This window comes from Falco peregrinus, chromosome 1, assembly GCF_023634155.1.
Source record: "Falco peregrinus isolate bFalPer1 chromosome 1, bFalPer1.pri, whole genome shotgun sequence".
Lineage (NCBI taxonomy): Eukaryota > Metazoa > Chordata > Aves > Falconiformes > Falconidae > Falco > Falco peregrinus.
In genome coordinates, this window is record NC_073721.1 from 119757517 (window position 1) to 119770486 (window position 12970).

At 40.1% G+C, this 12970-nt stretch overlaps 1 protein-coding gene across 1 annotated transcript in view; it reads right to left on the reverse strand.

Moving 5' to 3' along the window:
- AGBL1 (AGBL carboxypeptidase 1) overlaps positions 1–12970 on the reverse strand; it is a 273101-nt gene that overhangs the window by 200783 nt on the left and 59348 nt on the right. The window contains exons 16-17 of the mRNA XM_005242455.2: positions 6538–6682; positions 2942–3095 (exon numbers count right to left, since the gene is read on the reverse strand). Of these exons, the coding sequence (XP_005242512.1) occupies positions 2942–3095; positions 6538–6682 (299 nt within the window). The remainder of the gene's footprint in view (positions 1–2941; positions 3096–6537; positions 6683–12970) is intronic.

Genomic DNA, 12970 nt, shown 5'->3' on the forward strand with positions numbered 1-12970 from the left:
TCTTGGAAACTTGAGAGAAACTGTGTTGACTTGCCTTGCCTTGACCCTGTCTTCCCCCATACAATTTCTGTTTCAGTTCAGACAACTGGGTTTTCTACACGTTCTGTTTTGATTGAGTTCAATTGGTTCATGGACAGATCTAGGAAGTCCTCAATCTTACTGCATTTCAAAGCTTTAGAGGAAGAGTTGTTTAGTGGCACATGATTTCATGGTATTTTAGCCAGCACTCAGGCTCTCACTGAATTCACATAATATCACAAACCAAGGGGTATTTCCTTCTCTTGAAAATAAAGAGGATTTCAGCCACATAATCGGAATTTTAACTCAGATACTTAATATTACAACAGCCTGAAGCATTCAAAACAAGTGTCTGTCCAAACTGCTCATAGATCCTTTATGAATCTTTCAGCAAATCTGTGCTAAGTTAGCCAAGCTTTGCCTTCACAGACAGGTTAATGACCTTTGAAAAACTGCCAGCCTCTCTTCTAACTCTGCAAGATGCATTCTGATACATTCTGAGAATACAGTGCTCCAGAAAATGACACCACTTCCTAATATTGTCACATTTATATCACGATACTCCCTAAAAGAGGTGCAATTCTTGGGGTATTACTGCGCTGGTCAGTACTGTGTTGTCAGTTCCTCACGATCGTCATTTCAGCATCTGTGCCTCTCAGTTGTCTTGAATATAGGCTGTAAGTCCTGCATGCACAGAGGTTGTCTGCTCTCCCGTGCTGTACCACACCTGGCACAACAAGGTTTCAGTTCAGGGCTAGCCCCAATGACTGTAGATGGTATAAAGCCTGACACATTATCAATGTATGCAGCTATGTTTCCCTCTTGTCTCTGGTGCCAAATGTGAAAACATTCCCAACTATTCCTGCTTTAGTTCCATTGGTACAGATATATACGATTTCCTTCCAGTTCTTTTAGTCCTGATCACTGTATCAACGTGACTGCAGACCTGGGCATGTTGTGGGGTTAGTCAGAAAGCAAGAACGCTGTTTTACAAAAATGCTGGAGATGTTGAAATTGGTTTTTTTGCTTTCCTATGACAAAACACACATTTCACAAAGGTCCTTTCAAAGCCAAAGGTGCTGAAATTCAGTGTTTAGCACTGATCCACTCCAAGTCTTTGCTTTGATCAAGTCTTAGCTTAGCTTTTGCTTTGTACCTTCATTGGAAAAGCATACTCACTGGGGCAGAAAAACTGGCTGATTGCATGTCTCTTCTGGATGGCTCAAATCCTCAAATAAAATATTCCAACTCCAGTTTCTTTCAGTTTCCCTATTAAGATCTTCCACCATGAAGTTTAAAACTTGCTGTCAACATTTGACATCTAACCAGGTGATCATCTGCAGTGTGCCAAAGGTTTATTTATATAACCAACATCCCCCAGCACAGCTCCCACCCACTCGTTTTCCATTCTATATCATCGTTATCCCAGAACAGAAGTATTTAAGGGCAGGAATTATTTCTTTGTATCAGGCATGGACAGCACCCACCACAGCCAAACCCCCTAATCATGTGTTGTAGGTGCCATCATGGTGTAAATAATATTAATAATAGCAACACTAACAACCCAATTTTCTCTCTGACACTGCTTCCCATTCCTGCCATTAAAGCTGTGTATGTGCATGCACCGTATGAATTCCCATGTAGCCTGTACTTGGTAATTTTGCTTTAAGATTTCAATCTAGAAAAGAACATTCAAACTCTAAAATTTGCTAATTCAGGGTACATGCTCAATTTATAATACAATTATTATAATAAGAGGGTATGAGCTCAGGATGACGCTGTAATGTCAGCATAACTGCAGTCACTGTGCTCTAAACCTGAACTAGAAAAGATAGCAATAATTTTCACCAACTCCAGTATTTGAGCTTCTTTTAGTTTATGCATATAGCGTGGACATTATAAGGTGTCCTACTCATGTTTACCACATACTGCTGCAAGTAGAATTCTGCAGAAACGTGGTTCTTATCAACAGAATCCTTTTGGATACTTCTAGCCTAACATCTCAGTGAGATAATGATATATATTTGCTTAACACCCAAAACAAATCTTAAGTCAATTTACATTTCCACATTCCCTCAAAGTTCTCCACCTATGTTATGCACGTGTGAAGAGCAGAGATTAAAAAAAAATATGAAAAACTGTTTATGCCTTGTCACTGACTCAAGAAAAAAAGTTAACCTACACACAAGTAGTTATTAGGCTCTCAAATCAAAACTAACCCAATGTGATGCTAACCAGAATCAACTTGTCACTTGCTGCTGATTACAGAAACTTGCATATCTTAATCTTGCTAATCAACGCCACTGAAGGTCTAAATCTTTGACTTTCACAATGAGAAATAACCACCTCTAGATATAACATGGCAGTTATAACATTTACCGTTAGATAGTACGCCATCAGTTAGGACTCGGACAGAATACAAGGAGCTATATTGTGTTCAGATGGATCTACCAGGCATGTTGGAGAAGCTGGAATTTCACCAGAATACTTCAATTGCTGCCCACAGCTGGAAAGTTCTTCTTGTACTTTTTTCTTTTTTTCAAGTTTGAGACCTCAAAATACATAAATCATTTCAATATGGACCAGCAACACACACAAAAAAAAATATCAAATTTCTTGTTGAATTGTTTACTTGAACAAAGTTTCTTGCTGTTGGAGATATTTGATACTGAACTTTATAATTATTTCAGATCATTAAAGAAAAATCTGAAGTAAAAAATAGTGTCAGCTCTCCTCCCTTCTCTCTGTAAATCTGTGATTTTAAAAAAAGCACTGTAATTGGCTATTCCCCATATTTAGATTTCTTTTTCCAGAATGAAGAAGGCAAGAAAATCAACATATTCACAAAACAGGTTGTCACTGCCACTGCTGACATGACCGCAGCTTGCCAGCATCTTATTTAATGCTTCATTTGTCTACTTACGGAATTGCTCCAAGTCATCTCTTTTTTTAGATTCTGGCATGGCAGTGATAGTGAGCAATGGACATAGATTTCCTCCCAGCGTCTGGCACAGTGTGTGCTGTCTCCAGTAAACCTTCTTCAGGTTCCTGTTCTGTTCGAGGATATCAAGATGGGACTGAGAAACAAGCAAAGAAGCAGATTTATAAATGAGTTCACAGCCAATAAAAATCTGATTTTATTCCACTAGCTCTGTTATTATTGGTACTAATTCTACCTCTTGCTAACTTGCCAGCTCCTCTCTTCCACCACTTAATATCACCACCTTTTACATCCCAGAAACATACACAAGCCATCCAGAATACATCCCTGTTCACTGAAGCTGCACAGAACTATTTACTCTTATGCCATGATCTAGTTGAAGATGTCCCTGCTCATTACAGGGGGTTGGACAAGATGGTCCTTAAAGGTCCCTTCTAACCCAAACTATTCTATGATTTTACCCAAACAGTTCCTAGGTGCTTTTCTTATTAATGTAAAGGACTTTGTTAGCAAATTCTCCAAAAGAGAACTGCTTACTCCTTATATTTTAGTAAGGGTTGTGTAGAAACACGAAAAAACTCACTGGGTTTGAGTGTTTATAGAACCAACTGGTTAGCTGTCAAGCACATGCCAGTGGAATTCAGGAACAACTCCACACCAGGGGGCAGCCAAAAAGTTTACAAGAAAACAACATTTTGTGCAATCAGGAGTGGGAAATTTGAAGATTGTCATTCCAAAAAGTTATTTTAAGAGGAGAGTTTCTCCCCCAGCCCCTCCAAAGTTTATGGCAGTTTTAAACAAATCTTAAGTCCAGCTTCTTGAGAATTCGAGAAAAAGAATTGGCAGCTTAAAAGAAATGACTTTTTGGAACAAATTCTGATCGCCTCATTAGACACATAGCCACTTGTCACCCACACACCAGATGACGTGTAATTCTCTCTGTTTACACTGTAATTGCAAGTGGTAATTAGTGTAATCCCATCACTGGGTGTTGCTAAGTGTAGTGGAACACCAGTTGGCTCTTGATTGGTAGAAATAGGTGTAGCACAGTATGCACGCTTGTCCTGACAGTACTTAAACTAAAACACACTGATTCACCGAACAACCCTTACACGGTAACTTTTTTTCCTTACAAGTTAAAGCTAAGTTTTACCCAACGTTTATGGGACAAGACATTCCTGTTCCTCAAACCTTGGAGCTCACATCTTTCAGACTGCTTTCCCAGTATCCATTTGAATGCAAACACAGAACTGAAATTTTCACTCATCTATGTCATAAAACAATTAACATACTGCTCTATAAAGTAAATTCAATTATTAGATCTCATATAGATATAGAGAACTCAATATAATCATTCACTTATGTTCCTGGTGCCCAGTGAAACTTAATTGGGTATAGCTGCCACAGAGATTTCAGTTAGATATCCAAACAATTAACACTGTGATGTAAAAATAGGCAAATTACTGTTCATAAAATAAATGTAATTACTGATGGACAAAAAATAATGAACTGCAGAGTGCACCCAGTTCAAATAGGATTCTGCAATGTGTATTTCCTGTAAATATGTCTGTAACTATTAAACATATGTGACATTTAAAAACATTTTCAAATTACTAACTCCATATACAAGTTTATCTTCTTCCCCAAAGCGGTATGTATTTAATTGAGCCCTTGGGTTTGTAATCACTTTTAATTTATTTCTGATATGTAAAACCAACATACTTCACCAGTAGACATATTCTTTAAAATGCAATCTTATTGGTGCACAAAGCTGATTTAGTTTATTTACTGTGGAAATTAAAGTAACATGGAAACCTGTAAATTGCATCAGTCAACATTTTAAATTAGTCCAAGCAAAGAAGCCTTTTAGAATTATTAGCCAAAGCAAAACTGTTGTTTCTAAAGAGCTGGACATGACAATCTATCGATCTTTTCCATCTATAATTCCCATTTACCAATCTTTATGGTCCTTACTGGGTCCAAGTTCATTTAAACTTTTCCTATGGCAAAATTCCCTTTAACTTCAATGAACATTTGATTTGAAGAGGCAGTGAAATACTTCAATACTTGGCCCTGCAAGTCTAGAAATAACATCTTTTTCATCTCTATTCTATTCATTCAGGAGCAGGTGAGATATTCAGGGATTCCCAGAGCATACAAACTCTCCAAGTCCCTCTTGCTTTTGTGCCAGCAGAAGATAGAAATCAATAACAGTAAAATAATGATGAGGCACTGCATTTCAGTAATAAAGTATGGTGGTGAATAAGCCGACCCAAGTCTTTAGTATTACACTCATCTTTTCCCCTGCAGACTGTAGGAAATACATGCCTTCAAGGTTATAGGTCAAACCCCACTACTGCAGCATACTCTCTTCCTCATTGATTTTGAGGTGTAACTGGTACCCGTAAGCCTAATGAGAAGTGAGCTGGAAGGTATATTTTGGACAGCAAAGGCTTCACTGGCCCTCTCCCAGATATTGGAAGCAGTTTCTTTGAACATCTGTAATGGGATGCAAAGCAGTTGACAAGAGACGGTTTTGTGAGAATTAATCTAAGCCTAACTATGCTGGCGTGCCAAGCAACATGGCTAGTAAGCAGGAGAGGACATTGTCTCACTTGAAAGCATACTCTTTCACATCTGGTAATGGGAAACTGATACCATTATAAAAAAAAAAAAAAAAAAAAAAAGTGAGCCCAAACTTTACTAACCCTCACTAGCAGTTACTTCTCAGAATAAAAAGGGTAGACAATGGAAATTGAGGGGAGAAAGAATGGGAACTGATCCACTGGAACTTTGCGTCTTCATTTTCAGTAACATCATTATCATCTTTGGCAACAAAGCAAAGCTACTCCCAAAACTCTTTATTTCCCTTCTTTTATTCTACCTTCCTTTCAGAACCTGGGCTGTCCTACATCAGTCACAGAGAAAACACACCAGGTGCATTTCACAGAATATTCCCTTACCATCCACCCCTGCCCAGAAAAGGCTGTAGAAAACCAATCCTTCCCCAGGAAGCAAACTTGGTACAACTCAGTAACACAATTTATGCCTTGGACTTGTATTCTTTTAGTTTCTGTACTGACAGGGCTGGGGGGGGTGTCAACTGCCTACTGATACTCCAATCGGCACAGCGGAGACAGCTGACAGGGCACTGAAATGAGGTCCAGCGAGGCGGTGCTGCTGGGTGCAACTCTGAAAGCTGAGCCTTACCTTCTGTCAGAAGGAGGAACTGACAGCTTTCACTTCTGAGTTGCTGTTATCTTTAACCTCCTGCTTCCCACCCTTCAGGAGGAGGATCCCGCAGCCCCAAGCAAATGGAGACATCTTTGGTTTGCATTATGACTGGTATAAGTGCTAATGGTTTCTACCCAGCTTTTCCTATATAGAAATTTTTCCTACAGCACTCTGGGCTTCAGACCTGGCAGGGGCTGCAGTTGCAGACACAGGGCAATGACAACACCATGGTCACTAACTGCCTGTGAAAATGGTCCTCTAGACTATCTTAAAATCTACACATACCCAAGCAACTCCAACCTGTCAGACCCATTAGCTTATCTAGGTGGATGTATCAGTATTACCATCATTGTAGAGTAGGTATAGGGGTAATGGTAGGCCAGGTAGCAGACATCATCTTTATGAGGGAACTTGATGCTGAAGGTGAGTGTGTAGTAGCACTTTCCTCTCACACCTCCTCCTGCAGTTGCACTGCAGCAGTAGTGGTTTCTGGAACAAGAGAAAGAGCGGGGAAGTAGATGATTTTCACTTCTGGATGCACATTTGGAGCAGCCATGAAAGAACTAAGCATTCAGAGAAGCATCCACCCTGAATGAGCTTCCATCTTATGCTGTAGATGGGCTTCAAACTCAACCAGTCATTGCACTAAGACTGGGAAGGCCCCACGCAAGTACAATCAATCCAACCCCAGCAGTGACCAGGTACAACAGTATAACACAGCGCTCAACAGCCTCCAGTAACACAGCAACGCACCTACAGGCTGTATGAAAGAAGGAAGGTTAGCGAAACCATGGCTCTACTAAGCGGAGATGGGAACAGGATCGTGATGGCGAGGACCGCTGACTAAGGTGGTACCCCGTTTCAAGGGTGCCTCGAGACTCCAGCAGTACACAAGGACCAGCATGGAGTCAAAAGGCAGAACCGAGCCCAGCAGTACTGGGCACAGCCAGTCACGTGCTGCTGACGGGTGGGAGTGCTCTCATATAGCATAAGTTTGTTTCATTTTTTGAAGGCGCAAATAAGAAAGAAGCCAGCTAATACCAGTATGTATAGCACAGTCCAGGCATATTTAAACTAATGCATTCAGCTTACACTGCTGTATTGCTTCCGACATCCAAATTATCTTGCTCAAAGATGCAAGTACCTATTCACAGCCCTGAACAATGCCATGCGAAAATATTCTGTAAAAGCCCGGAGATTTAGAAAATACGAACATCCTACCAAACCAACCATTCAGTTCCACCACAGGAAGAAAAGGGATATTGCAGGAATTGGAAAAAAAAAAAAAAGTAAAAAAAAGTAGAACATACATAAAAATATTTTAAATATCATCAAAAGGTCTTTGCTGAGTAGGAAGAGGAGTAGAGTAAGTTTGGGAAGAGACTGCAGGTAGAGGAAAAATGAACTCATATAGATTTGCAGGTTTTGAGCTACCCAAAATATCCTCTCTTTTGGATGCCTTCTTTTCAGAGACTTGAACCTCTCCCTGTCAGGGAGCAGCAAGGACCAGTTGCTCCCTAAAAGACAGGGAGCTGAGCTTGATATGGAAGCCAGCAGGGCAGTGTCCCCTCGCACAGTACCTGAGCAGGGCAAGCTCAGGGATGGCAGACAGGTTCAATCACATGTCCAGACCATGACACAAGTTTGTGGTCAAGCCAGGAGGTTGGTTCATGGGTCAGGATCCAGATCACCAGAGCTGATATCAAAGCATGGAGACAGCAGTGCCTGAGCTGGAGCCTGACTGCCACAGAGCTCAGGCAGGGACTGAGTGACCATGGCAGAGCTCAACTAGAGCTCCTGGGCCCAGGAGCAAAGGGTGTAGGTGGGGACACTGGGTGACACTGGTCAGGATCATCAAGGCCTACTAGTGCACCCAGGTCCTTGACATTGCCTTCATTAAAACCACAAAATCTTAAAGTGAGCTTCTCAGTCTAGTTCCAGGACCAAATCTCTTGCAGGAGACTTACTGTGATAAAGAGATGACTTTAGGCTGAGTAAAAAAGTTTTCTTTCAGCAGAGATGAAGAGACAATTCATGCACTTTAGTGAGAAGCCTCACAGCAAATCGCATCCATAAGTACATTTCAAACAATATTTTTTCCTACATTGCGCCAATTACGCTGTTGCCAAACCTTCTGATTCTGAAGGACTGTGAGGTTTCTTTGACAAATGTTATCATCAATGTTGCATTAAAATGCAAAATAGAAGAGGCAACCAAAAGATGCAATTTCAGCTCCTGAAATTTACAATGCTAGTTTATTTTGCTGCTGTTCATTTTTATTCAAAGGGGTGGAGAGAAGAGATAATTATTCTTGTCAAATTCTCCAAAATAATCAGCTCTTTTTTCATAAGGAAGATACAATACAATGCCACTGGGTTTACACCTGAATTTAATAGTTAAGAACACGTGGAGTGAGTGATACTGACTGGATCAATAGATAGTACAGGAACACAGAGTCACAGTGGCAGATTGAAAAGTCTATGATTTTATTCTCAGTTGAACCCTTCACCCCAACATTTCTTTTGCAAATAAACCACCTTAATATTAGACAAAATCTCACAGAAAAAAATATGCAACGAACACACAAATATGAAAACATCTACTTAGCTATTATGTATTTCAGCAGATCCAGGATTTGAGGGTTTTTATTAAATTGGAACAATGACATTTAATCTAGTTCCTGTTAATTTTGACAGTGAAGGATAATTAAGAACCATTTCTTGTATAGCACATAAGGAAAGTTGTTATGTCCATAGCTTCTCTTACATTGTGTCACTTGGAATGTTAGATGCCCTTATTCATAAAGAACTGTCAGAAAGTGCTGAGAACTTCTACGTCTTCCCCTTCAAATTCACTTTTGTAGTTAGAGGTGTGGGAGGAAGCAGGACCCTGCAGGCAGATACTGCGGTATCTTATATGCTACCATATTTATATACACGTTATTCCCACCTGTCCCTTCAGTAGAGGCTCTTCCTTCTATAGCCTGTAATTCTGCAACCAAAAATGTCTCTCCTGCCTAAAATGTCCCCATTAACCCCAGAAGTGTTGCAGCACCAGACCCTCTGACCTTGATGCTAGGCTGGTAGTCAATGGTCCTTACTCCTGACAGTGCTCAGATCCCATGGTCCGGAGGGCACCGATGCACAGCACTCTCGCTGCACTGCTTAGCAGAGCATTTCATTCTGGCTCTGACCACCTCTGCTGTTCCAGCAAACTACCCACCCTGAACAGGTATTTCCAGACTTTTGAACCACTCCTTAACATCTGCTTCAATCTATAGCAGACTATCTGGTAGTAACAGGAAGTTTACAGGTGGCTTTGTAAGACTTTAATATTCCTCACTCATGCATAAAAAAGAAAAACCACCTGTGTGTAAGCAGCGTAATGATCATGTATTCTTACTGCATATCATCTGGTCTCCTCACAATCCATCATACAATGCAGTAGCTATGAATCTTTTTAAAACAAACCAAAAAAATAGCATTTTTCCTCCTTGCCTCCCTCTCCTTCTACTGCTATCACCCCATTAGAGATGGCTCTATTGCCTCCTTGTTCCTCCACCAGGCTGTTTTGCTTCCTCACCCCCTTTTCACCACAACACTCTACCATACCAGCATGCAGTCCAAATTAACAAGAAAGGAAGAAGGAAGGAAAACAAGACCCTAGTAACATCTGGTCCTCACTACCTTATTTGTGTCCTCTATAAAAAAAATATTCAAAGTCTCCCATGCTCCCTAGAAAGTAATGTGCTGATTAATGGAAAGAAAGAAAGAGAACAAAAAGTAGTGGTTGTTTGGTTGGGTTTTGGGTTGGTTTTTTTGGGGGGGTGTGTGTTTTGGGGTTTTTTTTGTTTGTTTTTTTGGTTTTTTGTTGTTTTTTTTTAATTAGCATGCAAGCTGTATCTACTGTGGCTTTCAGTCATTTTGTGAAAGTGAAATGATTTTTTCTTGCTGTTCTTCAGAAATAATGTACAGGTAGTATATTTCTAGCATAGCTGTGATGGAAAGTTAATTAATAATTATTATAATACTACTTATCATTTACTCTGCACAATGATTTTTTGAGCTTAAAAGACCTTTGCAAGCATTATCTAATTAAAACTTACCTCCCATTTATCTATTCCCATTCTTTGGGTGGCAGATAAGTGACTCTAATTTTCCATCCTCTATAGATGGGGAAAATGAGACACAGACAGGTGAAGCCACTTGGCCAAAGATACAGGCAGGTTTGTAAATGAGCTGGACTGTATCTCGGGAATTCAAAAGCACCAAGTGATACAAGAACAACATCTCTTGGTCATCTCCTCTTTAGACTCCTGTCTAAAGCATTTACTGTAGTAAAAAGCACTGGCAGGTGAAGGAATATGGCATTGTATCAGCTTAGACCAAAATGGCTGAAGAAAATATCAGTGTCCTAGAACTCTAGGCCATTTCAAAACAGAGTCCACATGGAAAGTAAACTATTTATCACTTCCAATCTGCTGGTGTACTCCCCTTTTCCAAAATACTTCTACTACCTGGAGACTGGTGTCCTTGTTTTACATGCCCTGACCTTCTTACATCTCTAAGTGTGGCTGCTAAGTGCAATATGCTTTATTAACACCCTGGTTCATACCATAACAAAAAGCAGCATTTAACAATTTAAAGGGCATGGCTGTTACTTTGGGGTCTGCCACATTGGTAACTGGAAAATGCACAACAACTTCATTTTCAAGGGCAAAAAATCCATGTTAAGGCGTCTTTATTGTTGAGATTGCAGGCAGAATCCCAGTTGAAGAGAATATTCCCACAGCCATCTTGCTACTAAGGCCTTCAGTCATATTGTAAAGGTCAGGTGCTCTCAGAGAGAGACCGGTGTCTCAGCCCTCTCTTGTAGACATCATTAGAGCTGAGCGGTTGCCTGCCAATGCTATGATGATGATTTAATCTAATATGATTATAAAGATGCTGAAAAGAGAAGACCTAGTTCTGACACAGCTATGACCACCAAACAGCCAAGTCTTTAGTGGTGATGTGAGAACAAAACACTCCATGTACCTCATTACTATCTGTGAACTGACTATTTTATGAAAAAGCTGAGGTTAGATAATATGCTTAGAATGAGCCATGAAACCAAAGGCACAAGCACATTGTCACGATTCAGCATGCTGCTATTGTTCCTTAAATAATTTGCTGGAAAGGAATATTATTCAGCACATAAAAGCTGCCAAGACAGCAAGTGAATTAGATGATCTTATAGTAACTGCAACTCTGTTTATCATGGGTGTATCCTGTCACTTCACAGAGAGGCAATAAAATAGAGCAGAAGTGTCACTCAGCTCCCTTTTGACAAGAGCACTGCTAATATTCTCCGTAACATAAAAACTCTCGTGAGACATATGGGAAAGGTATGCGATGACAGAGCTGTGCCACAACATTCATCTTTATGAGTGAACTACCGCATCTTCAGTGAAGATGAATGTCAGCAAAGATCAGCCAACATGCATCACCCAGATATCTTGCAAATGTGCTTTTCCTCCCACTGTCCTTCAGCTCAGAGGTTGCTCTCAAAAAGAGCACTGCTGCAAAAGCAATTAAGGCATCTTTGAGTTCCTCATTTTTGTAAATATATCACTCTTCCCATACTTATGAATAACTCCTGATAAAGGTAATTAGATTAAGCTCCCTTCAAAAGGCACCAGTCCCACCCCAGGACACCTATGACCAGGGTGAATGGAAATGAAATGAGCTCTTTACCCAAAACACAGGCAGCATGTTATCACTACAGCAATTCCATCTCCTCCTATTCTGAGCAACCCCAAACATACTTTCTTCACATTCCCTCCCACCCAAAACTTCTCATGGTAATCTCTTTTATAATCACTGAAATAAAAAGATTAGAGTTTCAGTAGAGGTGAAAGTGCATATATGTGTGTGTGTGAGCTCTTGTGTATACAAAAACAGTGTAAACCTGGAATAAACTGTAAATGAGACCGGCAACTAGTTATCCTGGATGAATATGTTGACATATAATTCAATGTACAGTTAGAAAACACAGAATATTCCAAATCAACAAAACTCCATTCCTTCACATTTTCTGAACAAGAATCTGATTACAAGCTTAATTGTACAATCACAGCTTAATCTTGGGAGTCAGCTGCTGTTTAATCACTGCACTATAACTGCCTTGTTAACGACACAAGAAGCCACTGCTATAGCAATCAGCACGTGAGGTTTGGCCCACCAGAAGCTCATACTTAGAGAAGGCAGAGGTTACATGCATGCAAATGGAAGCCATGGCACCACAGTACGTTAGCTCTTGAGGTAGTAAAGGTTACGTGAATAAAGGTTAGTGAAGAGTACTTGGAACAAAATAAAATAGCTACACAAATTGTTACAGACAGGATGCCAGGTTGAGAGAGGAGAATATGAGCCTTCAGCCCACCTACCATCTCTCAAAAAAAAAAAAAAAAAAAAAAAAAAAACACCACAAAAAAAAGAGAGGGAGATGACAAGAGAGATTTGGAATGACTTGGAATTTTTCTCTGTCAACACAAGTTTGAGGCTGTGCTACTTTTGGAAGGCAGCCCACTGCTGTTGTTTGGGTTTATTGTCTCATCAAATCCACTTGTGAACATAGCCACCTCTGAACCTAACAGCAAATTGTGAACTGCAACACAATTTCTTACAAAGAGAAAACTCATCATTTCACATCAGTGTCTAAAATTCAGCCACATCACATGAGTTCATGAAGAAAGGAATACCACTCAGAACATCGGAAAAGTTCAGCTCTGTCCTG